We start from the raw sequence: 26,090 nt of genomic DNA, 5'->3' as shown, positions 1-26,090 counted from the left end.
TTATTGTCTTTGGGTGGCCAAACAACGCCAAACACACAGACAATGAGAGTTGCGGCTATTGAGCAGACAATTGGATATCGAACAAAAATGGCGGAGGTCAAGAATGGGCTCCCACTTTTCCCTTTCTCTCTCTCTTCATTACACTCTGCTAGCTCAGAATGCGTCGAACGACGACCCTCGAGGTCGACACCGCTTCGACGACTCAGCCAACGACCACAGTGACGATTGAACATGAAGACGAACAAGCCGCTGCGCTACCCCCTACCCCCACCATCCAGCCATCGCTGAAGCTACTTTTCTCACTCCTCACCCGGCGACAACTCCTCCTTTTCCTCCTCCCCGCCATCATATTCGCCATCATCTCCGGAGGGATTGCTCCTTTCATGACCTACGTTGTAGGCCAGGCTTTCGATGCCTTCGCCAAATTCCCCATCTCGCTACCGACTCAACAGGACAAAGACAATCTTCTCAATGGCGTCGGCCTCGCAGCTCTACAGCTTCTTGGTCTCGCACTCGCATCCGTAGCCCTCTCCAGCATCACTTCATCCTTCTGGATATGGACAGGAGAACAGAACGCGATGGCGTTGAGGAAGAAGGTGTACGATGAAGTTGTAGCAAAGGACATGGACTGGTTTGACACCAAGATGGGCGGCGACGAACAAGGCCCCGTCGGCGCTGGTGGGCTCATGGCCAAATTCACAAGGTGAGTAGTACTAAATTACCCGGAGGACATGTTTCTAACTTGGAGATACAGAGAAACTGATGAAGTGAGAATGGCCTCTTCTCTCGCTTCGGGGATGGTTCTCCAATACCTCACCACTACAATTACCTGCTTGGTTCTCGCTTTCATACGCTCCTACCAACTTACCTTCGTAATCCTGTCGGCAGTTCCCCTCCTCACCTTCATCCAAGGCGTATCTCAAGCCACCGCAGGCCCGCTCCTCAGCGCTGAACACGGGAGCATCGGAATCGCGGGAACCCTCATCGACCGGGCGGTCTCCGCCATCGCGACCGTCAAGGCATTCAACGCTCAGGACTTCGAGCGTCTTTCATTGAGCAAGATTTTCGGCAACATTCACACCATCGCGAAGAAGCTGAGCACCGTCTGGGGCATCACCAGCGGTCTCTCGCAGTTCGTGATGATGTCGATGTTCGTACAAGGCTTCTGGTTCGGGTCCAAGCTCGTGCGCGAGGGCAAGATCTCGCCCGGAGATGTCATGGCCGTCTTCTGGGCTTGTCTCATTGCTACAAGCAACCTCCAGATGTGCATCCCACAGTTCATCACCCTGGCCAAGGGTAAATTCGCCATGGTTTCCCTCCTCACCCTCATCGACGAAACCCCTTCCACACCATCTTCTCCCTCTTCGCCCAACCCTCCCTCCCCTCTTTCCCCGGCTTCCGTACAAACCAGCGCCTCGCGCTCAACCCATACCCTCTCCCTCTCGGCGTCGAAGCCCCGAGTCCTCCGGGGAATCGTACCCAGACGATGCATCGGCGAATTCCAACTCGCCGATGTCACTTTCTCGTACCCAGCTCGCGCCCCTGTCCTCAAGAACGTTTCCCTCTTCCTTCCTGCCGGAGAAACGACCTTCGTTGTAGGAGGTAGCGGCTCCGGGAAGTCAACCGTCGCCGCCCTCCTTCTTGGCCTGTACAAAACTAGCCAGGGTCAAGTTCTCATGGACGAGCAAGAGGTCGCATTTTTAGATAACAAGTGGATGCGGAGCCACGTTATGGGCGTTTCGCAGGGCGACTGTGTCATCTTCGATGGCAAGACTGTACACGAAAACATCGCGGCCATCATGGGTACCGATGCCTCCGTCTCACGCGAACAGGTGATCGATGCTTGCACGAAGGCCCTTCTACACGAATTCATCAACGGACTCCCCGACGGCTACGATACTATCCTCGGCGGTGCTTCCGATTCTGAGGCTGTCGAAGGAGCCAAGGTCGGAGGTGTCAACCTTAGCGGTGGCCAAAGGCAACGCCTTGCCATCGCCCGAGCTTGCCTTCGCAACCCTACTGTCCTAATACTCGGTACGTTTCCGTAGTACTCTCATTCCATTTTGCTTGCTAACTCTCCACCCTCAGACGAAGCTACTTCTGCTCTCGACCCTACTTCCCGCCTCCTCGTCTTCGAAGCTCTCAAGCGCGTCCGCCGCAACAAGACCACTATCGTTATCACCCACGATCTTTCCCAGATTGAAAACACTGACTTCGTCTATGTGATGCGGGATGGGGAGGTTGTCGAACAGGGTTTCCGAAGGGATCTCGAATCCGGCTCGAGCACAGAAGATTTCACCTCCACTACATCTCTCGACGGCGCTCACATTGGCGAGTTCAAATCGATGCTCCGAATCCAGATGGGCATGGGCGGGTACCTGCCCGAACGGGACATCGATGCGACTTCCTCTGAAGGCCAAACCGACGAGAAGCGAACAACTGCCTTCGACGACGAATCTTTACCTTCCATGACCGATATACCTGTTCCACCACCCACTGCCGCAGCTCGCCTCCGTCCTTTGACCTTGACCCTGGGCAACTGGATGTTCGACGTTGTATCCGATCTGACGAAGACTGCGAACGGACCCGGAGGCGCACTGGCACGGCTTTCCATGATACCCGAGCATCAGCAATACGAACAAAACCAACGCGCCAGCATTCGTGCTAGCCGCTTCGTCCCTGCTGATATGCTCCAGCAACCAACACAAAGAAAGACTCGCCCTACTAGCATCGCAATCCCTTCCTCCCCTACCACCCCTACAGCTGCCTACACTATCCCACCCACCAGGCGCATGAGCCTTCAATTCACCCCCACGTCTCCCGTCTTCTCGCTAGGCGATGGCTACCTTTCCTACTCAAGCGCTGACTTCGCTGAGAATGCGAGCGCCATGGGCAGCGAAATCGGTCTTCTCGGAAGTCGACGAGGAAGGGCTGCGGATTATGACGATGACGAGACAATCCTCGAGAAGCGCGGAACAACGGCAGAGGAGAAGCGTAGGCAACGAGTGAAGAGCGAGCGCAGGCGATGGGATACCGAGAAAGTTGCCGTCGCGCCGAAGAAGGGCGATAAGAAGAGACGCTTCCAGGTTCGCGTGGACAAGTGGAAGCGTAAGGCCGAAAAGGAGGGCGCTGAGGAGGCGGCTGAGCGACAACTGTCGTTCTGGCAGCTTTTGCGCGTCATCTACCCCACCATCCCCTACAAGCCCATGGTCGCTCTCGGTCTCGTCACTTGCGTCTGCAGTGGTGCCATGACACCCATCTTCTCCTTCCTCCTCTCTCGTGTAATGTTCGAGGTGTCCGTCGGTGCCACAAATGTCTCCGCCATCAACACCTTTGGCGGCATCGTCCTTGGTATCGCCGCAATCGATGGGTTCCTCCTAGGCTTCAAATACTTCTTGATGGAGACCCTCGCCTCTTCATGGGTCACCCAGATCCGCAACACAGCCTACGAACGCATCCTCGCCCAAGACAAGAAGTTCTTCGACAAGACCGACAACGCATCCACCCGATTCATCCAAATTCTCGTCAAGGATGGAGACGACGCAAGGAATCTTCTGTCCGTCGTCATCGGTCAATTCCTCGTTGTCGCTTCAATGCTCGGTGTCGGTTTGGTATGGGCTCTGATCCGTGGCTGGCAGCTGACTCTCGTCGGCTTCGCTATCGCCCCGGTGTTCGCCATCACGATGGCCGTTCAGACCCGACTTGTCACCAAGTGCGAAGTTCGAAACAAGCGCGCCCGCGAAGATGTTGCAAAGAGCTACTACTCGGCCATCGCTAACATCCGTGGCATTCGCGCGATGTCGTTTGAGGGTCTCTACAAGCAACAATTCGACACCGCAGCTGATCGTGCTTTGACCACCGGTGTCAAGGGTGCTTTCGTCGAGGGATGCACATACGGTGTTTCGAGTGGCCTTATCTACCTTGCCGAAGCGTTGCTCTTCTACGTCGGAGCCGTCCTCATTGCCCAGGGAACGTATTCGTACCTCCAAATGGTTCAAACACTGAACTTGGTTGTATTCTCGGTCACCATCGGATCGCAGCTTATGGCATTCAGTACGTACACTTTATCTTATTCATCTCCTCCCCAGATGCTAATTTCTACTTTCAGCCGAAAAGATCGCTAAGGCTGTTCAAGCCACGAGAGATTTCAACGAACTTCTCCGGTTACCCACCGATACCGATGAGGCCAAAGGTGTCATGAAGCCGACTCTCGACGGACCGGTCACTTTCCGCAACGTTGCGTTTTCTTACCCTGAACACCCCGATGCTCCCGTCCTCAGCAACCTCAACCTCAGCATCGAGCACGGCGAATGTGTTGCTATCGTTGGTCCATCAGGCTGCGGCAAGTCCACAATCGCTGCGCTCCTCCAGCGACTCTACGAACCTACCTCTGGCATGATCGCCATCGGTCTCAACGAGCTTCGCTCTATGAACGCCGAACATCTTCGCCATCACGTCTCCGTCGTCAGCCAGAAAGCTAACCTTTTCGACGCTACCATCACGGAGAACATCAAGTACGGCAACGAGTCCCTCACGGATATGGACGTCCGACGCGCCGCAAAGGCAGCAAACGTTCACGAGTTCATTATGACGCTTCCACAAGGCTACGACACCCTCGTTGGCGAGAACGCTTCCCTCATTTCTGGTGGACAAGCCCAGCGACTCCAAATCGCCCGCGCACTGGCTCGCCCTGCGCGCATTCTCATCCTCGATGAGTGTACCTCCGCCTTGGATGCTGCCAACCAAGCTGTGGTCATGGACACCATCCGCAGCGCCAAGGTTGGGCGCACCACCATCATGATCACCCACAAGGTCGACGTCATGAGAATGTGCGACAGGATCGTGTTGGTAGACGAGGGCCGTGTTGTTGAGGAAGGCCGATACGACGAGCTAATGGAGAAGAAGGGCGTATTCGCCACATTGGCCAGCGGAGGGGAGTGGCAGAGCGCCTAGGCGCGCTTTCTTCGTTTCTTTTAAGCACTCCTCTCCTTTACGATTACATTCGTTTTATATTCATAAACTTATACTTTCGCTTCCCTTTACTTTCTTATTCTCGGATTTCTATCGGTCTCTGACATAGTACTTACATATCTACATTCGACTCAACACACACACACCATAACACCACTGTAGTTCTACGCATAGTTACTGGAGCATTTAGCTGTATCCCCTGCTGTATCTCAACGATTTACGATAGATGAAATGAAACAAATATTGGATAATAACTTCATTGCCTCGTTAAGAATCACTCTAATGGTCGAAAGAGATGAAAAGGAAATATGTAGAAATACAGTGGGGTATGTCGAACGTGCTAACGATACAAATAAGTGACGGGCCGCATTACACTACCCTCTGGATTGACTTTTCTTCCTCAGACTGTTTGCATATACTACTAGAGCTACTAGTGCTTCCATTTTTTGTGACCATGGCCCGAAGTGCTTGCGCCAAACGAGTTTGTGATACCCTGCTCAGTATCCGTGACTTCCGCTGCGACGAGCCACCGACATTATCCACCAAATGTGCAGGCAGAGGAGGTACTGGAGGGATAGACGCTGCCGACGGGCTCCAATGGAAGCCTAGATTCTCGACGGAGAATGGCCCAAATGTAAAATGAGGGACAACGTCTTGGGCGGATTCGTTGGTTTGTTGGGACGTAGCGAATGTGGTGACGCTAGAGTTGAAAGACATATCTAATGTGTCAGGCTTGCGATTCACCCGTCTGCTGGGGGCATCGCTTCAATGGGAGTCAGTCTCGTAAATTGGTTGAGGACGTGTCCAGGACTCACTCTTTGAATTGAATTTGTGGCGGAGGCTTGGGTTTATAAATTGGCTTGATTGCCCAAAGGACGACACACCGATACCTAGCCCTCGCTTCCTTGCTACACCCGAAGAAAGCGAAGAAGACGAGGGCGCATAGCACATTGAACCATTGCCCGACCTTGAACTGTACCGACGAGTAAGATTCCCAGTAAGGGCGAGGAAGCAGCCATATCGAGTTGTAGTTCAACTTAACATCGGCCCATATCCAAGGGCGGAAAGGAGTGTGGGTCATTAGCGTATACATGGTCCATGTTGCGAGAGGGATTGTAAAGATTGCATCGATTGTCCCCAGACAAAATAGGCGGTAGTATTCGCTGAAGTCGATGGTGATGTTACCAGCAGATAGCAAGCGCTTTAACTCGGTTTGCCTCGAGTACAGAACACGGACATTGAGAACTATAGGGAGTAAAATTGGTAAGCCAGGGCTTATGAACAGTGATTATGCAGGACGTACCGCCGTATACGCCTGAGGCCAGCCCAATCAAGAGGGGAGGTAAACCTTGGATCATAATAGCGGGGACCGTATTATAGTATGGTTGAAGGCAGCCGATGTCCTCAAGTAAGTCGCTTCGATGTCCTTGAGGCAGGGATACTACATGGGCTAAGTGATGAACGGGGGGAGAAGGAAATCAGACTTACTAAGGCAAGTCAGTACAGCAGGGATCAGGACCGCGATCGCTATATCAGCGATAACCATTTTACGGCGCTACAAAAACGGTCTGTTGTTAAGTTCACCGCACAAAATGCAAGCTTCGGGAGTCATACTGAGGGCGTCTGGTGGCTGCCACCACGAGATATGATGAAGAGTCGACGATTGATACAGAGCACTGCGGCCGGGATTCCATAGCTGGTGGCAGCTCCAAGCCTGCCCGCTATGTTACGGTAAATGAGAAATTGTTGGACTACAAGGTTCCAATCAAGGACTCACACATTTCACACCATATAGCCGATTGGACTTCAAGGGTCCCATCGTAGACTATGGCATTGATGAAATGTATGAGACATCCTAGCGCACACCAGAACATGTAGAAGCATGTCCCCGTATTCCAAGCTAATGCAACAGTATTTTAGTGCCCAAGACTCAGAATATTGCGTGAAATACACTTACATTGAATATGCCAAGGGAGCGGGCTTAAAACAAGGAGAAATGCAAGAAAGTTGCATACCGTCAGGACGTGGTGTAGATACGCCATGATGAGCCCGAATCAGATTGTTTGACTGGGAAGCGTCTACGACCGACGTAGTATATGTACGCCATTAAATAGTGGACCCACATAGATCCATTGTACGAAGTATGGCCGTTCATCGCTCAATCGGGTGACTAGCTTGTGGAATTGTCAATTTCGCCAACTCCATTGCAGCGATCCTGAAGCTCGAGGTGAGCTTGTGCGCACGATGACCATCATGATCCTTATGCCAAATCGGGGCAGCGTTGTTTTCTCGTCGGTGAGGCAACAGTGAGGTTCCTGATATGACGGAGAAAGATATTCAGTCTGACAGCACTAGTAAAGCTAGCATCCCTCGACCGAGAGTTGAGGCTTACGGTCAGCAGTTCCAGTCTACTAAACTTGAAGTGCCAAATTTCGCGATCGAACGACACGTGCCTGTACTACTTAGTCCATATCCAAATCAGGCAATCTAGCTTTTCAAAGTTTTGGCGCCCCACACGGACTGCACCAAACCAGCGACCAACGGCACGATGTCAGTTGTGGACGCGGAAATCAGAGCTTCGCTAGAGCGGCACAACAACATATTTGAGTCCTTGCTGAAGCTTATTCCGGCCAAACACTACCTTGTCCAGGACCAAAATGACGAGCAGGTGAGTACCCGTTCAATATTATTCGTGCGAATAGATCTGCATGCTGAGCAGGAGGGTCTTCGTTGCTGGGTGTACGTAGATAGCTTCGAAATACCAGAAACATAGCAAAAACCAAAAGGCATCCAAGCAAGCGATCAAAGAAGCCACGAAGAAAGCAAAGCGCGATAAGGTGAGTGTTAAATACTTTACAGGGAACTACTGGTGCTGATACGATGTAGCTTGACCCCGCCAACCAAAAGACCATAATTGAGATACAGCAGGGGAAGCTTGACTCGTCTAGAACGGACAAGAAGGGGAAGAAGAGCAAACAACAACAACCTCGAGAGGAAGATTCAGACGACGACGACGACGACGACGCCATTCATGTAGATGTTGACGTAGATGAGGAGGAGGAGGACCGAGAAACGATGGATATCGACTCGGACGAAAAGATAGTACCTATGCCTCACAGCAGCGGCGTATCCGAACTTCGAGAAAAACTGCACGCGAGGATGGAACAGCTTAGACTCGGGCGGAGGGGGCAGGCGGCGAATTGGGGGGGAGAGCCAGGAGATAAGGACGAGCTACTGGAGGAGAGGAGACAGCAGCGAGCAGCGATGAGGGAGCGGAGACGAAAAGAGACGAAGGAGAAAATAAGGAGGCAGGAGGAGATGAAGAATAAGGGGGGCAAGGAGAAGAAAGATGCCAAAGACTCCAAAACGCAGGGCAATATCACTAAGGTGCGTACGGGCCCCAGCTTACACATGGACTCCTTTACGCTGATTCTCGCTGCGCTATAGACACAATTGCTTGTCCCCGACACATCGGCGCGCGGTGCTCAAAATGGACCTCAGTCATCTCTGACGAATATCGCGTTCTCGTCAATATCTGGACCCTCTTCGGCCTCTTCGTCGAAGAAACTCGCACATCTCAAAACATCTTCGAATCCTGCTCAAGCACTCGAACAGTTAACAGCAAGGAAAGAAAAGCTAGCGTCATTACCGGAAGACAAGCGGAAGGAGATACAGGAGCGGGAGAAGTGGCAGAAAGCGGAGGCACGGATGGACGGTGTGAAGGTCAGGGACGATGAGACGAGGCTAAAGAAGGCTGTAAAGAAAAAGGAGAAAGAAAAGCTCAAGAGCAAGAAATCATGGTACGTCAGCGTTCACCTTAGTACTAACTCGCACTTTGCCATTCCTGAATTTCGTCACACAGGGATGAGCGGAAGGAACAGCTTTCAAATAATTTGGCGGCCAAACAGAAGAAGCGTCAGGATAACATCGCTATGCGGAACGAGCGACGGAGCGACAAGCGGAAGGGCGTTGGAAAGAAGGGCAAGGCGAGACCCGGTTTCGAAGGCAAATCGTTCGGAAAGGGCGGCAAAGGGAAGCCCAGTGGGAAGAGCAAATAAGGTCGTCAACCTATAAACGTATGCCCTTTCGAATTGCCTTTTCATCCTGTCCACGATGATGTTACGCTGAGAGAAATACTGAGGTTTGTGTATTCATGGTGGGCAGTCTGAAGAAGTATATATTGTATACACGTTTATATGTCTCAGTCAAAAGGGACGGGCCGTATACCAGGGCCTGCTAACCGTAATCCTGGTAGCTTTTCCTTGTCTGCTTGGGCAGCCGCGAAGGCAGAAGGCACTGGAATTCCACAGCAATCACCCCACCCGACCTCCCTTTGGCCAACCCCACCAGCCCCACCAAGTGTATGAGCGTGACCCCAATGCTCGTCGTCCTGTGATGAGGCTGATATCGGAGCAGCGGGCCCATCGTACGGTAGAATAGATCCAAAAAGGAAGTGCTGAATTACAGGAAGTTTGCCCAGGACCTCGGCAAGATACATCTTGATCATGCCCGAATTGACTTTGTCCCAGGTTTTGACGGCTGATATATCGTCAAGCATCGGAGAGTGCCATCGTAACGAAGCAGTTTTGATCTAAGGGAAGATCGAATGATTAGCACGACGAATCAAAGAACCACAGATGGATGCATATCGTACGGAGTTTATGAACTGAATGCAAGCAAAGTAAATGTATTCTTTCGCGTATTCTTCGACTATTTCCGGGTCGTGAATGGCTTTAGGTCGGATGTACTTGTGCCCTGTGACGTTTTGAAAATGGTTTTGAATACGATGGAAATCAATGACGAACCTCGTAATTGAGCAGATCCCCAGAGGAACGGCAAGAAGTGATAATCATCGAGTCCCCACACTCCATGTGATCCTGCTGGTTCTAGCCAATAGGTTGACTGCAAGATACGCATCACTTGGATATATCTTGGATCGAATGGTCAACATGTGAAGATAGCAGCTTGACGGAACTGACCCTACTTCCAGAAGACCCTAATGACCAACGCCTGGTTATCAGATTCTGCGAAGACACCCTGTCGGTCAAGGCATATCCTGGCACAAGTCAATAGACGGACATCTACGAAGCAAGGCAACGTACATCCAGCAAAGGAAATTGAGCTCCATGCCACTGCCGTAGTCAATCCGCTGTCGATTGCCCCAGGACTCCTTAAAGTAGACTGCGATCTCCGGTATGGCCTCCTGAGATAAATTGGGGATCTTCCCGTGTAAAGATCCTGCTACCTAGGATATAGCGCGTGAGCTTGTGTATAGTCCGTTGCGATTCGCGTCGGTACCTCTCCAACTTTGTCATAGAAGGTTCTGAACGCCGGATTGCCAAACCGCGAAGCTGCGTTCTCAACTGGCGGTGTCTCCTTCGCGATCTCCTCCACACGCTGGAGTATATCCAGAACCCCAACTACACCCTAGAAATTACTACAGTCAATTTATCTGACGGGTAATTCATTGTCGACATTCAGATTCATACCGGGGAAGTGGAACATTCGTCGGATAGTTTTGACCCGATGACTGAGTCGTTTAGTTTCTGAATGTACGACAGGACATCTTCGTGCGCCTTGGACGATTGGAATGCTGCTAGCTGTTCCTGCGTTAGGATACGCTTCTGAGGAACTTGGAAACTGGATGAAGTGGACATTGCTAGGAGACGATGTTATGGGCGCTTCGTAGTCCATTGCTTCACAGTTAGGGGAGATAGGGGTCGTCGCAAGGGGTGTCTCCTGGAGAGAGCGAAACCTCGACGCTGATTCTCAGCTGTATTACTCTTCAGATTAGAATGTCTCGTTACTTCTAGCTCTACAATGAAACTGATAACTGGAGTTCAGATCTAAATTACAAGGTTGGATAATACAGGATTACACGGAGGGGTTGGTGAGACTAGAAGTAACAGATGCGATGAAGGGGGTATGAATAAATAAGCACCGTGGGTGCACGATCCTAAAAAATGACACATTTGGTATGCTTCTGCTTCATTCGGCTAACCAACGCGGCGCGGGTTGCATATTGAAAGACTTCTTGTAGGCCTTCGCCTGTTTTTGCTGAACATTCGAGGAAATGCATTGCGCCTATTCGCTGAGCAACATTGTGTCCCTATGAGATGGTGTCAGAATACGCCTCAGCAAAAGGGTCGGAAAAACTCACCTCGCCATAGGATATCATCCTCTTGCCAGACCGAGTGATTTCGGCTTCGTTCCTTAAATCTTTCTTACAGCCGACGAGGACAACTGGGATTCTCGGGCAATTATGTCGCACTTCACCTATCCACTACAAGAAAACTTGGAGTGAGCAGGCGAAGGGGCGTAAAAGTAAAAAGGACTCACGGTTTCTTCGACATTCTCCAGAGAGTCTGGATAATCGATGGCGAAGCAGATCATGATTACGTCGGCGTCAGGATAACTGAGTGGCCTGAGGCGATCATATTCTTCTTGGCCAGCTGTGTCCCACAATGCCAACTGGACGTGACGCCCATCGACATGGATGTCGGAGACGTAGTTCTCGAAGACCGTTGGGACATGCACCTCCGGGAAGCGGCCTTTGGAGAAGACGACCAACATGCAAGTCTAAAGCAATACCATGGTTCAATTATGTGATAGGGGTCAAAGCAGGCTGAGGCAGAGTTAGCTGACCTTCCCGCAGGCACCGTCACCGACGACGACAAGTTTTCTTCTGAGCTCGGCGGTCATAATGTGTGTGTACGGGAAAGATTGGTGAGGAGATGAGAGTGGCAACCCGCTTTTTATGATTGCGGGACAGTTACTTGATTAAAGACCCTGCATCGAAAGCAGCGCCTCCGACAGTGCCACGCTCCTCCTATGCATGCCAATCCCCTTGCTCCGGCCAATCACGGCTCACAGCGGGACGCATAAAAGACAATTTGGGTCGCCAGCGGGACGCATGTTCCCGATATGTTCGGAATCCAGGCCATTCAATAAGGAGCTATAGAGCACGATGCACAAATGTTGTTGAGGCTGATAAGAAAGACGAAACAGTCAGCTTTCAGAATTCTCTACCTGCTCAAGGGCCTTTATCACAAAGGGGTTCCGAGACTCACTGCTTTGGCGCTACAAGCGGGTGGCAGTGCCATCAATGGACCTGATGCGATTTCTTACCATCTACATTGGCACCGCCCTCCAGGCCCATGACGCTGACAACCTGCCTTGTAAGTATGGCCTTGCAACGATGCTAGAGCAACACCTTGCAGTGAAAAGTAGGCCCCAGGTACAATCTTGTGGCTGTAGTTCGTATGGCGGTGAGGAACGTTCAAGTCGTGGAAGCAGGGGTACACCCGCACGACACCATGCCTCGAGCTCGCCTTAGCCCTAAATTTACGTCAACAGTTTTGAGGCCTGATGGTTATCTGGTTTGTTAAAACCAGAGCTCCATCTTCTGTCAGTACGAAGAGTAAGACGTTTCCTCAATTACGGTGAAATCATTGAAATTTGTACTGACCGGAGAATTAGATATCCCACTCACCATGCATGCCCTTCTATGTCACAAACTCCACGAGGTCCGGAGACAATCCCTCAGCTGGTATCGCAGTTCTATCCTTGATGTCGTAGTAACTACGATACCTCAACGAGGCAGAGACGTCAATGGAAGCACACCCATATGTCCTATTAAATTCCGATGGATCCGAAGTTGGTCCCCCCGCCCTCACATAATCCAGCCTTGGCTCTCCTCGCTTGCTCCAGACGGTTAAAAATCGGCACTTCGTCAAGCCATCTTGACGATCCCATGATCCAACGGCGTAATAAATGCCTCAGTCGCGCAACAGTCGTTAAAGTATCTACGTGAGACTTTTATGCTGTTGACTTTGCTTGGAACTAGTACTTAAGGGAGGATCTATAACGAGGCTGACTTCACCCAACATCATTTCCTGGTTCAACGATGATACTTGCCTCTGCTCTGATTGTTGCTGTTGCGCTCGTCGAGTCTGTAGCGGCTCACGGTTACGTCCCCCAAATAAAAATAGGAAACCAATATATCCCGGGATGGAACGTCCCGACCGATCCCTACACCACACCTCAGGTGAGTAATGTTAGAATAATTTCTCTTTGATTCCTATCTAATCGTCCTCGGTATCCTTCTCAGCCCCTGCGAGTTGTCCGCGCAACAAAGCCAGACTCTGGGTTCATCTCTGATCCATCTTCTGGAGACATTACCTGTTCCATCGGTAACTCCTTCCTCCCACCGGTGAGTATATACATGTCCCTTACTCCCGTTCGGCTGAAGACTAAACAAATATATGTGTAGGGCCCCATTACTGCCACTGTTGCAGCGGGCGGTACCGTTCAGATGCTTTGGAACACATGGCCAATTGGTCACTATGGACCTGTTCTCAACTACATGGCCAAGTGCCCCGGTGACTGCTCTGTTTGGAAAGGAGACACAGGCACTCCTTGGTTCAAGGTTCATTGTTTACTTTGATATCAAATGTGGGCTGTCTTCTGACACCACCGTAGACACAACAAGACGTCTACTCCAATGGCGTGTGGGCTTCAGACGTTTTGGCGCAGAGCAATTTCACTTATACCGTGAAGATCCCAAGCAACATCACCCCAGGCAACTATGTGAGTGTTTCCACGAGCACGGTAATCACCAACGTCTAACATCATCTCTCCAGCTACTCCGTCACGAGAACCTTGCGCTACACGGGGCAGCAAACCTTGGTGGCGCCCAATTCTACCCAGGTGAATATACACGCTTCGTCCCAAATAATGATTTACTAATTTGTGGGATAAGTTTGCGTACAATTGACAGGTATGATCCCTTGAATTGATAACAGGCACCCGTTGCTAATATACAACCTGTAGTTACTGGTGGCGGATCGCTCAATCCATCTGGGCTAGGATTCCCAGGAGCTTACTCGGTTCGTCCAAACTGTTACTTCTCTTGCATGAACTTGCAGCTGACCACCTTCTAGGCTACTGACCCAGGTATCCATTTCAATCCGTACCAAGGAGAAGCGGCCAACCAAGTATGTTTACTTTTAGTAACGATTGTTCGAGATAAGACCTAACAATATCCAGGCATACGTCCCTCCTGGTGGTCCAGTCTATCCTGGCTTGGCATTTTAAGTACCATTGTAAACAGCGTACAGCCATATGCACAGCGATAATGCTTGGTTGTAGATCTTTCAGCAGCCATCGCATTGATTATCAGCAATTGAACAGAGTCAGTCATACTATGCTTCACAACGGCCCCATAAATGATTTCTTCTTCGACGCCTTCGACGCTGGCTTTAAGTTAGCTCCTCCCATATCGGGCCGTTCTCTGCTTCCGCCACTCCGCCATTGGGGGAACCTTGCCGTCTTCAAAGTACTTCTTGAAGCCTTCTCCTTGCAATGCGGGGCTCTCGATGAGAGGCGACAGTCTGATATCATCGTTCGGCGTGGAGAAATGGAAGACCCCGAGTCCATCAGGGGCTGAACCACCCTGTGGGAAACGCCATTTAGCATCGCCGAGTTTCAGCAATCCGTATATCGTGCTTGGTCGCACGGTAGTAGCCGCCAGATAGGAATTCCATCGCATCGCCGAGATTCGCTACCTGTCCAATGTACCGCTAGGCTCAGGTTCGACTCGAGGGCTTGTGCAATTATATTTCGCTCGTGCTAAGCACTACCAAGCGTAGCAATAAACCGGTTTGCCAGGCGAAATTCGTAACGACCTATACATTTGAGATTGAGATTTCTATGCAATTGGGTCTACACAATGAGGGCGATTCCGCTGAAGCTGAACACTTTCCAAATGTCCCAAATGAAGAATGAGCGTGGCAGGGTAATATAGGCCACTCTTCTGGCCACTATGCGCAGGAGAGTGGCTTGTAATTACAATGAGCCCAAGTAATACGCAGGCAGATGCGGCCACCAAGCTTCAAGCTCCGCTCGAGGAGATAGACAAGAAAGGCAATAAACTCGCGATCACGTGTGCTGTTACATTGTTCGCAGACCCTGTGGCTCGACAAGCCAGAATACTGCTTGAAGTGCGACCACCACCTACCAGTCCACCCGAGCCACAATCCTCAACGTGTGGCCATAATTGCTCGTATATAGGGTATGTCTCCAGTCTCCCAATGTGTCATTGCGAAACTCACACTATGTCGTCTCTGGTTGAAGGTACCCCCCCACGGAAGAAGGCTAATCCCTTACTCCTTCACGTTGAAGCTACGCCGATTTCTAGGAAATATTCAGGACTTATCGAAGGCCAAAAGCTCGACCCCGACGACTACCAAGAGAAGAGAGCCGGAATGTGCCAGGAAATGTCAGGATACTGGGTCGGCCCCTGTGAAACCAACAAATTCTTTGAACTCACGATGCCCCTGGACTTGGAAGAAGGGGCCGTTGAAGAGCTCCCCAGTATCGATCCAAAATTCTTTGCAGGAAAGAAGCCGGCTAACGAAGATGAAGTGTTCACTGAATTTGTAGGTCTACGTCCATATAATAGGCTCGCACGAACTGACGCATAAACGCTGACAGAGTACTTTCTTCATGAAAACCCCGGAAAAATCCCACTTCGAGGGTCTCAAGATGGTCGATAGCTCTCGACACGCGGACCCAGACTCCAAGGCTGGCTCAAAGGTCAAGCCAGACGGTGGCCTGCACGACGAAGACGACGCCTCTGTCACCATCGCTACACCTACGCGGCTCGGCAGCGCGCTCTCTGGTTTGGAACTCAAAAAATGGCTCTTAGAACTATTCGAAGATCTTGCCAGAAAGCTGGGTGTGAGTTTCGAAGTTGACACGATCGACGCACGAGCTGCTCGGGGGCAGCTCGCAACATACGCCACGGAATATTGCGCTCGCCAACACCGGACCCACTTATTCCTTGTCTACATCTACTTCCCCTGCGCCCGGTTGATCCGATTCGATAGATGCGGTGCCCTCGTTTCGGAAAAAATCGACCTCTCTGTGGATTGCACACCATTGATCCGGTTCTATTCGAGGTTCTCCAAGATGACAGACGCTCAAAGGGGGTACGATCCGACCGTCAAGCTCGCCAGTGACGAAGAGACAAAGCTCGCCCAAGAACGCCTGAAAGAGTGGGAACCAATGCATCATCGCCCCGTATTCAAGATGGATGTTTACGACGACGTGGAAGAAGTAATGGAAGACAACAACAAGGCAGAGGTCTCTACCAACGACGCCGGCGTCGGAGCGGAGACAACTCAGGCTGCTGACGAGAACGTTAAGAAGACACCGACGCCACGAAAGTTCCTTGTTTGGGGGTCTCTCGCCGATCCAGACTCGCCACTCGGGCGAGCAACCCGCGGATATCCAGCTCTAGAGGTGACTGACGGGTTGGAAAAGGCCAAGGACGCTCCGCTCGTATTCCTGAAGGAGCAATGGCGCTCGAAAGCCATCGAACGAGGAGAAATTGCCATTCTTCGGGAGCTCAACAAACATGGCGTTGAACACGTCCCGACATTCGTCTGTGGCGGCGATCTTCCGGACCAAGTCACGCAAACGGACGTTTTTGCGAATGAAATCGGTAGAATAGGCGGCAAGGCCATCGATCAACGTACCCATGTCCGCTTCGTTGTCAAGGAGGTGGGTCGACCGCTCGAGTCCTTTTCTTCGTCGAAGGAGATGTTCCGAGCTATCCATGATGCATTTCAAGGTAAATCATATATTATCCAACCTTCTGTTTGCTGACTTTTCCTCAGGTCACAAACAGGCGTTCGAAGTGTGTCAGATACTACACCGCGACGTTAGCGGGGGGAATATCTTGATTCTTCCCAAAGGAGGGGGGCTGCTCAACGACTGGGATATGGCGGTGAAGGTTGAGGAAGCAAAGTTAGGGCCCAGAGCTCATGAACGTACAGTGGGTCCTACCTTTCCACCTATATCAACGCCCTCACTCACAATGTTGCAGGGTACTTGGGCTTTCATGTCTATTGACCTCCTTGATGGTGCAAGACGTCCCCACAAAGTCAGCGATGATATGGAATCTTTCTTCTGGGTGGTACTATACTATAGCCTCCTTTACCTCCCCCACAACAAGACCAGTCAGCTTGGCCTCATGATCCCTGCCATTTTTGAGCAATATACCTACTACGGGGAGGCCAAAGGAGGAGACGGGAAAACTGCTGTTGTGGTCTCGGGAAGGTACATCGGTGCTAGAGGGAATCCTCGCCTGGAGTTCACGCTCAGCAAGCCACTTACAGAATTCGTGAAAGCAATGCTTTCCTGCATGAGGTTATGGAGTGCATCAGAAACGAACGCTTCCGATGCGGCAGACCAGTCAGCATTTTTTGCGTCAACCGCTCCTCCAATCCCGGAAATACCAGAGCGCACGCACAAGGATGTGATTCGTATATGGGAGGGCACACTTGCCCTCCACTGGCCGACTGGCGACAAAGCGATACTGCAATACGTGAAGAAGTCTGAAGGGGGCACCGAAGGGGGTGGATCCAAGAAGAGAAAAAGCACTACCCAGTTGGAACCAAACGGAGGCGCCGACGGCCATAAACCGAAGAAATCGAAGACTCGCAGCAATGCGAAGGTACCCTCCGCCGGGACCAGGAAGAGTTCCCGCTTACGCCGTGGCTGAGGCTATCTGTATGAGTATCTCGTCCATGTACTTCTAGTATATGTATATATACACCTCTGATATTATACCCTATCTACTATTTTCGTTGGCTCTCATACTGTCTCATCATTTACAAACACGAGGAAACGCGCACGCGTGTCTTCATAATTTGGGTCTTGAAGACCAATCACTGCATTCCCTTTGCAACGATGCCACATCTACGCAAACCCTGCCCATCCAAAGTCCAAGCGCTACGCGCACGCTCCAACGCTTGCGGTCCTGATGGCGACCCTCGAAGAAAGGCAATAAAGCAGGACCCCGGATAATCCCTGTAAATGTTGGATCACGAATCCACCCCTCGATTGGCGGGCCCATTACCATATAAGGAAATCGAGGGGTGGACTTTTGGCTGGGCTCGTGGATCTAACATTTTACAACGATTTTCGGGGGTCCTAATAAAGCTAGTCGCGATCACGTGTGCCATACATCGTTCCCCAACCACGATGTTTAATTGCGACCATGCCACCAGTGGCGATCCACTACCTACTAGGTTCGCGCAAACCATTTCTTCTTCACAAGTACATCAGGTATGTATTCCGTCTTCCAATCACTCGCTCCATGATGTTGACTCTGGAAGTCGCAGCCATGTCTCGGGAAATGTCAGGACGCTGGGTCAGCCCATGCAAAGTCGCGGATTTCTTCAAACTCACAATGCCCATAAAATTGAGGAAGGGGAGTATAGAAAAACTACCGAAGATCGACAAGAGGTTTTTTGCTGGACAAAAACCAGGCAACCAAAAGGCCATGGCCAAGAAAACGGTAGGTTGAATGTCTCAATCCATTAAACGTCGCTGATACATCAACTCCTCCAATCTAGATAGAGTTCTTTGACACGGGTAATTTCACTGGAATACAACTGGTTGATACTTCAAACTACTCAGATCCGAATTCTAAACGTGGCGCAAAGCTTCGTCCGGGCCTATCTTTACGCGATAAATCCACTGTCATCGACCCCAACTCACCGACGCAACTCGGCGAAGCCTCATGTGGCTTCGAGGTCGAGGATACTATGATAGAGATTCTCAGTGACAGGGGTCCCCTTTTCGAACTTGAGACCGATACAGCGCAGCAAGCTCGCGACCAGCTAGCCACCCACGCAGTGGGATTTTGCTCTCGTCAACACAGAACCCATTTATTCTTCGTCTATCTCTACTATCCCTATGCCCGATTGATCCGTTTCGATAGAGCAGGAGCCCTCGTTTCGGAACGATTCAAGTTCACCAACGATTGCACTCCTCTTATTCGGTTCTTTTCGAGGTTATCGAACATGACCCCAGCACAAAGGGGGTGTGACCCTACCGTACGCGTCGCAGATGAGCTTGAGACGAAACTTGCTCGCGAACGCCTCAAGGAATGGGCACCAGACCCAAAGTACGAACGTCCCGTATTCAAAATGGAGGTTTACGACGACCCAAAGGGACTTCCCGGTGATGACACCAAGAAACCCAACCCCCGCACGTTTCTCGTTTGGGGAGCCCTCGCGGATCCAGGATCACCACTCGGGCGAGCGACGTGTGGCTATCCAGCGCTCGAAGTAACTCACGGATTGGACCAGGCTAAGGAGGCTCCAATTATGTTCCTGAAGGAGCAATGGCGTTCCATTGCGCTGCGTCCGGAAATCGTCACCCTTCGGGAACTCAAGGCTAAGGGGGTTAAACACGTCCCCACACTGGAATGCGGAGGCGACCTCCCTGGTCAAGTCACACAGACGGCTACGTACGCTGCTGAGATCCTGTAAGGGCAACCTCAAGATGGCCGACAGCGCAGGCCTAGCAGAGGGAGAATCCAAAGATAATGAATAAGGCTAACTACAATACATGAGAGGGCTGCTCACCTAGCAGAGGGAGAATCCAAAGAGAACAGGATAAGGATTCTCCATGCTAGGAAGCGAAGTATATACTGTAGTAGCGTGAGAGGAATGCAGGATAACTGTACAGTACACCAGCCACAAGTCCGAACAAATATCACAAGGTACAAGGAAACATGTGATAATGAAGTGGAGGGTAAATGCACAGGAGTCGTGCCAGCGACTTGGGGAAGTAAGGGCGAAGAGTAATGAAGCGGGGGAAAAGGATAGAGGTAACCCGGACGAGCCCCGAAGAGTATAGATGAGTCCGAGCGAGTCCGAAGTGTCCGAGCGAGTCCGAAGTGTCCGAAGTGCGGGAAGACTCCGGAGTCACCGGACGCGGCTCGGATGCGAAAGGAGTGGGTGGAAAGGAAGTGGAAAGGAAAGGGAGCGAAAAGGAACGAAGGGGAATGAAGGGAATGTAGGTAAGAGTCCATGGAATGAAGGAAAGGAGAGAAAATAGGAGTGTCCCCTTACAGATCCGAACAAAAGGGGGCAAGGACATCGACACACGTATACATGTGCGGTTCGTCACAGTGGAGGTTGGTCGGCCAATCGAGTGTTTCTCTTCTTCAAGAGAGATGCTTAAGCTGTGCACGACGTGTTTGAAGGTATGTCCCGATCACTCAATTGTCTTTGTCGTTAGAATAATGTAGGTGCGAAGTCGTATTCGCTTGTGTGAATGCGAGGACTGGGAATGGGTGGTGTTCCCACCAAAAGCGAAGTGAGAAGGAACAAAACCGAACGCCACGTGACGAACGGAACGGAGAACGGAACGCAACCAAGCAGCGCCGCGTGCGACTGCTGGACTCGACTCAAACGCAACGCAACGGAGGAAAGGGGAAACTTCTTCTTCTTATTGTAGGTAGATATGTAGGTACTATATATACTTGTACTACATGTAACTAGACATGCAGAATGCGCATGTGTAAGTAAGTAATCTAGTACCTAACATAGAATGCAGCCGCAGCTGATGACGGACCGAAACAAGAAGTAATTGAAACGATAATATACGTACGAAAGATCATATATCCGGGCTCGAACAGGGTGCCAACCCTACAATAACTTACACTATCAGGCCACAAGCAAGCTTATGATAAGTGTAAATTATTGCACCGTGACGTGAGCGGAGGAAACATCTTGCTTGTCAAGGATGGAGGCATTTTGAACGACTGGGATATGGCAGTGAATGTCGAGGAGGTAGAGCGTGGCCCTAGAGCCCACGAACGGACAGTAAGTCCGATGTCGCCACCCGAATGAATTTTCTACTAACGCGCCTTCAGGGTACTTGGGCATTTATGTCTATCGACCTGCTGAGAGGTGAAAGGCGCCCTCACAAGGTCAGCGACGACCTTGAATCCTTCTTCTGGGTAGTGCTCTATTACAGCCTCCTTTACCTACCTCATAACAAGGTTGGTAAGCTGGACGACGTAGTACCCGCTATTTTCGAACAGTATACCTTCTTCGGGCTCGGAGAGACGAAAGGTGGAAATGGCAAGCTTACGGTGATGGAAGGTGATTACATTGGTGATAGTACCTCATCCGGATCCCGCCTGGAATTCGAGAACTGCAAGCCGTTGTCTCGATTTGTCACGACTTTCCTCCGTAAACTAAAACTTCGGAGAGCATACGCCAGCCTCGCGAGCGCTAGCGTTCCTGATGAAGACGGCGATCCATCAGATACCGATCCACCCGACGAGGCCTTACCCCAACTTCCAGCTTCCCCCAAAGAGCACAATCACAAGGACATTGAGCACATCTGGAATGCTGCACTTCGTTCAACATCCTGGCCGATGGAGGACGCAGCAAAATACCAGATCGTGAAGGGAACCGAGGGGCACGCACCGGCAGAAGTTGCTGGAGGTGAGGGCTTGAAGCAGAGTGTCCCCGAATACGATCTCGAGGGCGATGACGGGGAACCCAAACCGACTGGGGGCGGGGGCTCGAAGAAGAGGAAAAGTATCCCCGAAAACGATCTCCAAAGCGATGACGAGGAGCCCAAACTGAAGAAGGTGAAGACCATCACTTTGGAAACAATTGCAGACGGGCCCACAGAACGCAAGTCAAAGAAGATGCCATCCGCGACGAGGAGGAGCACACGCTTACACAAGCGCAGTACAAATTGATGTGTCCGTTGAACTTGGACGACCATGTCCTGCAATATATTTCTACTGCATCAATACTGTAATTTTCATCATACAATGGATTTTATTCACGACTCATCACAAACATTACACCAGCCTACCCTTCCCCACAACTTACCTGATCACTGGCGGCCCGCTAGAGCACGAGCAGCGGAAAATCCGCAAGGTGTCCGACTCCATTGGGAGAGACTTCCAATGCATGGAAGCTGAGCTCTTGTGAACATGACAGCGCCGCTAAAGCAGTGGAGAAGATGCAGAAACACGAAGCAAGCCAACCGACAGGGGAACCTGGATAGGGAACCCCCTGAAGGAAAGCCAACGGATTAGTCTAGGAATAGAGGGGAATTAGGGGGTTGGGGGGAATAAACAGGGCTGCGACAGGGCACGTAGATGCACCAGGTGCAGTTGCTATGTAGATGGGGACTCATACAGATACAAGCCGTGCTGCGTCGCGACATGACGCAGCAAATCTCTGGAATATGGTGTAAGTTAACATTATTCGGAATGGATCCAAACTCCTGCACAGTTTAGTTGAAATGCTTAATAACAGTTCCACGAATCCTTTCCTCTTCAACTCTCTCCTCGGTGGCACTGGGCTTGAGTTCGCTCCTTCCGTACCGAGAGGTCCTTTCTCTTCGCCATTCCTCCATTGTGGGAACCATGTTCGCTTCAAAATACTTTTTGATGCCTTTCTTTTGTAATAGAGGGCTATGGTCTAGAGGCGATAGCCTAACGCTGTCGTTTGCCATAGCGAAATAGAATACCCCAAGGCGTGGGATATTTCGTTGATCAACTGGGGGTTGAATTACCCTTTGAAGTGCCAGTGGAACGAAGGTAAGCATCAGAAAACGCGGATTGGAACGACGTACCTATGTCTAGTCGCAGGATAGTACCCACCCGAGAGATACTCAATTCCGTCACCGACATTGATGACCTACAAGAAGCGTAAATTCAAGTAATTAAATAGTAAGCGAACCTGCTTACGAGCGCATTGTCTATGTGTTTGATCCATCGCCACTTGTTATCTTTGGACAAGATCTGAAGCCCTCCGATAGGCTGGCTATAGAGAATTGTCACAGTTCCGATGTCTTGGTCCGACGTCCAGCATTCAGGACAAAGTGGGTATCGTCTGAGCTATCTGCACTCACCTGTGTGTCCCTTGAGCCAGACATTATTGCCCTCTGGGGCGTCGCACTCTCCCCTAGGGTGACTAAAGATGTGGAGCTCAAGTGCTTTGGCGAATAAAGAAGACAAAACGACGAACTATTTAATGAAGCTAACTGCTTCGAAGTCAATACACGACTGGGCAATAGTACTTAGACTCACTTGCTGACTGACCAGCTGCTTCGAAATCGTGCAGTTTGGTCAGTGTATCTTCAGGTAGCTCCAAGCTCAAGGAAAGCAGCCTGAGATATATTCAGTGTTTTGGGACCATCATGGAAGATCATAGTCCAGGTTGTAGCCCACCGAAGTACAGATTGCAGCACATTGTCGTGGTTGTGCCTTGTAAATGCAGCGAGCTCAGGCAGAAACGGCCTCAGGATCGCGGGATGGTCTTGAGCTGTAACATTGCGATGTACTGTAGAATGGTTAATGGGAAAACATTCCTCATGTTTTCAACATCGAGGGACTTACCAGCATAATTCTCGATCTCGTCGCAGACACCAGGGTACATCATCATCAGATCTCTTTTACACGGGAAGTTCTGACACTCCTTACCCATGCTTTTCTCGGTTTGTATCCTCTATACACCGAAGTGTCTTTGCCAGTGTAGTCTCTCTTCTCTTCGTCTGAAACTAGGTCAAACGTCGCGCTCGCTATATCAAAAACACGCGCTGTCTTACGGAGATGTCACTCGAATAGTAATAAGGCGAGGGCATGCTCCTCACCTGAGCTGACGTATATCCGTGGTTGATGGCATAAAAAAAGCCAACATCCTTGAGGGCCTTGTGTATCTGGAGAGCAAGCTCGGATCGCCCCTCAGGTGTAGATGCCTTCGAGAGATCAATCACTGCGAGGTCAGCGAAGTCCACTGCGCCAAATTTTCAATGGCTGTTGAACTTTCGTAGGCATGGCGAATAAAGAAAGAAAATGAAACGAGACAGATCTTACGTGATCCTTATTTCGGCACCCGGAGAGATGGAATTGGAAGGCACTATGGGCAGCACTGAGTGGTGAGAGCGAGTGTGGGGGGATTGAGGAGGGAAGTATGCAGGCGTGGCAGTATAAACTCCGTGACACTGTCCCTGATGAGTCAAGCCATCACACGATCACGAGTCCGCGTGATTGTACCGCAGGCTAGTGTTGCGGGGGAAACCTATCTCAGAGGTTTGATACCGGTTTCGTACCTTACCTTGTGGCAGAGCGTAGTTAGTAACTTGTAAGTTACTGGTGAAAAACCCAGGTGCCTGTATCACGTGGCCCAACTACAGCCTGAATTTTCGGCGAAGCTTGTCCGAGCTCGACAACTTCGATTTGCCTTCGACGCCATTGTTGTTGCGCGCTGTATAGTATTAAGGACAGTCCAGTCATGAACACACATAGTATATACCGAAGGTATCACCAATTAGATCCAACCACTGCTTGTAAAGTCATTATCATCAGATTCTTCTGCAGCGCCGCTCCCAGAAGCCACATCGTCTGTATTCACCTCTACAATGTTCGTTGGCGGTTCATTAGCAAGCATTTGAGTAAGCAAAAGGGAGGACATATTAACGGCCCCATGGGCAGTAACCAAGATTGTTTCCGGCGCAAGGACTCCAGAAGGCTCATCCAGCCAGGTGTCGTCTTCTTCGGTGTCGTGGAGAGAGGAAGGAACATCATCAGATGTCAGAAATAGCTCTCGTTTAACGGCGCAGAAACCGATACGATCCACTGGGAAACGATTCTGGGATCGACGTGGAACCTGGGGATCGGCGACCCATCATTTCAGCCGTTGCACGCATCAGAAAGGTTATGGCATCAGAGAACACACCTTATGTTTCTTTGCTTGATAATATTGACCTACTTGAGTCATAGCAACCATCGATCCAACTGAGAGGCGGCTTCGGAGAGGAGGAGTAATCCACGTCATTTTCGAGACTGTCCTTTCCTCAGCCATTGAGTTAACACGAATGGCGTAGATTTTCACTGAAAGGTGCTTTGAATCGTAATCACTGTTAGAATATGTTAATATAACAGATGGGGCGTGAACGTACCAGCAGAATCTCTGCGTCACCGTTCCCAACTAAGGATTCCCACCATTTTAGACATGAACGTGGTGCATCATCTTTGAAGACCGCATTGAACGGGTATTGGTTACGAGCATAGGCCATTAGCTCACTAAGTAGCCGTTCCATGAATGGTTGAGCGCGGCCTTTCCATTTTGTAAACGCCAGTTTGTGGCCGTGAAGTATTTCTTGTTCGCCGAGGTGGAGAAGATATTTTGCGACGTCTTCAAACACTTGGGGATTGTGTATCCCAGTTAGTGGGGTTTTGCGTGTGTTAGCCTTGCGATCCGCTTGAGCATTGAATAAGTCGGATCGAAGAAGATCTATAGTCTCGGTGATGAGTGCGTGCTGCAGGCCTATCGAACGAGGAAATACACATACTTGGGTTTAGAAACGTCGCAGCCAAGTATACATCACTGGCACTTTGGCCGTTTTCAAACAGCTGCCGATAGCGTGAGTTGAGAACCCCGGTGACTTCACTCCGAACCTCCTCGGGCAACCTGATTTTCTCCATCCCTTGCATTGTTTCGTGAATTACGGCGTGGAAAAGGAGAAATACATCTGCAGCATTGACTTCTTCGCCTTCAAGACAGGCAATTGCTTTGGTTGTGGGGAGGCCCAGCTTGATGAAGGCCCCGAGGTTGTATTGATACTTGAATGTGTCCATTGATGGTGATTCAACAGTTGGTTGATAGTAATCGCGTAGTCTCTAACGTGTTCAAGTAACATGAGCTCATACTAAAAAATATACCAATAAGGGTGCTGATAGCGTACCTCAAATTCATTACCCTGCATTTTCAATCCTACTTCAGCAATTGCTGGCGCATTCCGTTGTACTGAAATGGCAGATAGAAACAAAGTGCCGAACCGAGTCTTCCCTATGGTTTCGATTCCTCTTCCGATACTGAGGCGTTGGCGAGCACAACGAAGTTCCGCAATGGCACCATGGGAATGGTTGAAAAATGTGATGGTATTCCGGATAATTGTGATAGTCTAGCACCCGAGTAATTAGTCAAAAGATAGCGATCATATAAAAATGAAAGTGTCGAACTTCTTGGAAGTATGCGATCTTCGCGAGGTCTTTTGCTAGTAGATTAAGGTGGTGACAGCAGTCAGCAAGCTTGATTATGGTTGGGAACTCTTGGACGATCAGACGTCTTGCTGCTCTTGTATTTCCGGTACTATCAGACACAATAGCACAGAAGCGAGAGGCACCAATCTCCTGAATTGACTACGAACGGGGAAGTAATCGATTTGTGGTGCTTACATAACATGCCAAGTGACTCACCTTTACTGCCAACGCCTTGATCCAT

At 50.5% G+C, this 26,090-nt stretch overlaps 10 protein-coding genes across 10 annotated transcripts; 6 read left to right on the top strand and 4 right to left on the bottom strand.

The window, feature by feature from the left end:
* Nucleotides 1-158: 158 nt before the first annotated feature.
* PC9H_000124 (uncharacterized protein) lies at nucleotides 159-4,953 on the top strand (the record flags this gene model as incomplete). Its single annotated transcript, XM_036769787.1, has 4 exons — nucleotides 159-703; nucleotides 755-2,034; nucleotides 2,089-4,053; nucleotides 4,109-4,953. The coding sequence occupies 4 exons, from the start codon at nucleotides 159-161 to the stop codon at nucleotides 4,951-4,953; spliced, it is 4,635 nt and encodes a 1,544-aa protein (XP_036635632.1).
* An 829-nt stretch (nucleotides 4,954-5,782) lies between these two features.
* On the bottom strand, nucleotides 5,783-7,013 carry STE3_1 (a-factor receptor; the record flags this gene model as incomplete). Its single annotated transcript, XM_036769786.1, has 6 exons — nucleotides 5,783-6,216; nucleotides 6,275-6,412; nucleotides 6,460-6,526; nucleotides 6,586-6,692; nucleotides 6,749-6,871; nucleotides 6,929-7,013. The coding sequence occupies 6 exons, from the start codon at nucleotides 7,011-7,013 to the stop codon at nucleotides 5,783-5,785; spliced, it is 954 nt and encodes a 317-aa protein (XP_036635631.1).
* A 506-nt stretch (nucleotides 7,014-7,519) lies between these two features.
* Nucleotides 7,520-9,029, top strand: PC9H_000122 (uncharacterized protein; the record flags this gene model as incomplete). The annotated part of the gene is made up of 5 exons (XM_036769785.1): nucleotides 7,520-7,639; nucleotides 7,719-7,808; nucleotides 7,858-8,358; nucleotides 8,419-8,771; nucleotides 8,834-9,029. The coding sequence occupies 5 exons, from the start codon at nucleotides 7,520-7,522 to the stop codon at nucleotides 9,027-9,029; spliced, it is 1,260 nt and encodes a 419-aa protein (XP_036635630.1).
* A 143-nt stretch (nucleotides 9,030-9,172) lies between these two features.
* RRD2 (Serine/threonine-protein phosphatase 2A activator 2) lies at nucleotides 9,173-10,628 on the bottom strand (the record flags this gene model as incomplete). Its single annotated transcript, XM_036769784.1, has 7 exons — nucleotides 9,173-9,562; nucleotides 9,626-9,726; nucleotides 9,777-9,901; nucleotides 9,956-10,027; nucleotides 10,074-10,216; nucleotides 10,270-10,398; nucleotides 10,461-10,628. 7 exons carry the CDS (start codon nucleotides 10,626-10,628, stop codon nucleotides 9,173-9,175), a joined length of 1,128 nt encoding a protein of 375 aa, XP_036635629.1.
* Nucleotides 10,629-10,927: 299 nt separating this feature from the next.
* Nucleotides 10,928-11,673, bottom strand: RHO1_1 (GTP-binding protein Rho1; the record flags this gene model as incomplete). The annotated part of the gene is made up of 4 exons (XM_036769783.1): nucleotides 10,928-11,080; nucleotides 11,132-11,254; nucleotides 11,311-11,550; nucleotides 11,617-11,673. The coding sequence occupies 4 exons, from the start codon at nucleotides 11,671-11,673 to the stop codon at nucleotides 10,928-10,930; spliced, it is 573 nt and encodes a 190-aa protein (XP_036635628.1).
* Nucleotides 11,674-12,877: 1,204 nt separating this feature from the next.
* On the top strand, nucleotides 12,878-14,067 carry CEL1_1 (Esterase/lipase/thioesterase; the record flags this gene model as incomplete). The annotated part of the gene is made up of 9 exons (XM_036769782.1): nucleotides 12,878-13,018; nucleotides 13,082-13,183; nucleotides 13,244-13,399; nucleotides 13,453-13,560; nucleotides 13,614-13,680; nucleotides 13,733-13,750; nucleotides 13,804-13,859; nucleotides 13,914-13,967; nucleotides 14,020-14,067. 9 exons carry the CDS (start codon nucleotides 12,878-12,880, stop codon nucleotides 14,065-14,067), a joined length of 750 nt encoding a protein of 249 aa, XP_036635627.1.
* A 755-nt stretch (nucleotides 14,068-14,822) lies between these two features.
* PC9H_000118 (uncharacterized protein) lies at nucleotides 14,823-17,539 on the top strand (the record flags this gene model as incomplete). Its single annotated transcript, XM_036769781.1, has 5 exons — nucleotides 14,823-15,043; nucleotides 15,170-15,410; nucleotides 15,466-16,606; nucleotides 16,653-16,810; nucleotides 16,862-17,539. The coding sequence occupies 5 exons, from the start codon at nucleotides 14,823-14,825 to the stop codon at nucleotides 17,537-17,539; spliced, it is 2,439 nt and encodes an 812-aa protein (XP_036635626.1).
* Nucleotides 17,540-18,163: 624 nt separating this feature from the next.
* Nucleotides 18,164-19,316, top strand: PC9H_000117 (uncharacterized protein; the record flags this gene model as incomplete). The annotated part of the gene is made up of 2 exons (XM_036769780.1): nucleotides 18,164-18,337; nucleotides 18,396-19,316. The coding sequence occupies 2 exons, from the start codon at nucleotides 18,164-18,166 to the stop codon at nucleotides 19,314-19,316; spliced, it is 1,095 nt and encodes a 364-aa protein (XP_036635625.1).
* A 1,287-nt stretch (nucleotides 19,317-20,603) lies between these two features.
* Nucleotides 20,604-21,550, top strand: PC9H_000116 (uncharacterized protein; the record flags this gene model as incomplete). Its single annotated transcript, XM_036769779.1, has 2 exons — nucleotides 20,604-20,657; nucleotides 20,708-21,550. 2 exons carry the CDS (start codon nucleotides 20,604-20,606, stop codon nucleotides 21,548-21,550), a joined length of 897 nt encoding a protein of 298 aa, XP_036635624.1.
* Nucleotides 21,551-22,095: 545 nt separating this feature from the next.
* On the bottom strand, nucleotides 22,096-23,243 carry PC9H_000115 (uncharacterized protein; the record flags this gene model as incomplete). The annotated part of the gene is made up of 8 exons (XM_036769778.1): nucleotides 22,096-22,378; nucleotides 22,438-22,502; nucleotides 22,553-22,656; nucleotides 22,717-22,778; nucleotides 22,833-22,848; nucleotides 22,895-22,974; nucleotides 23,036-23,147; nucleotides 23,204-23,243. 8 exons carry the CDS (start codon nucleotides 23,241-23,243, stop codon nucleotides 22,096-22,098), a joined length of 762 nt encoding a protein of 253 aa, XP_036635623.1.
* Between the last annotated feature and the right edge of the window lie 2,847 nt (nucleotides 23,244-26,090).

Source organism: Pleurotus ostreatus (assembly GCF_014466165.1).
Source record: "Pleurotus ostreatus strain PC9 chromosome Unknown scaffold_1, whole genome shotgun sequence".
NCBI classification, from domain to species: Eukaryota; Fungi; Basidiomycota; class Agaricomycetes; order Agaricales; family Pleurotaceae; genus Pleurotus; species Pleurotus ostreatus.
Note: the sequence above shows the minus strand (reverse complement) of the source record. Positions and strands in the feature narration are given on the sequence as shown.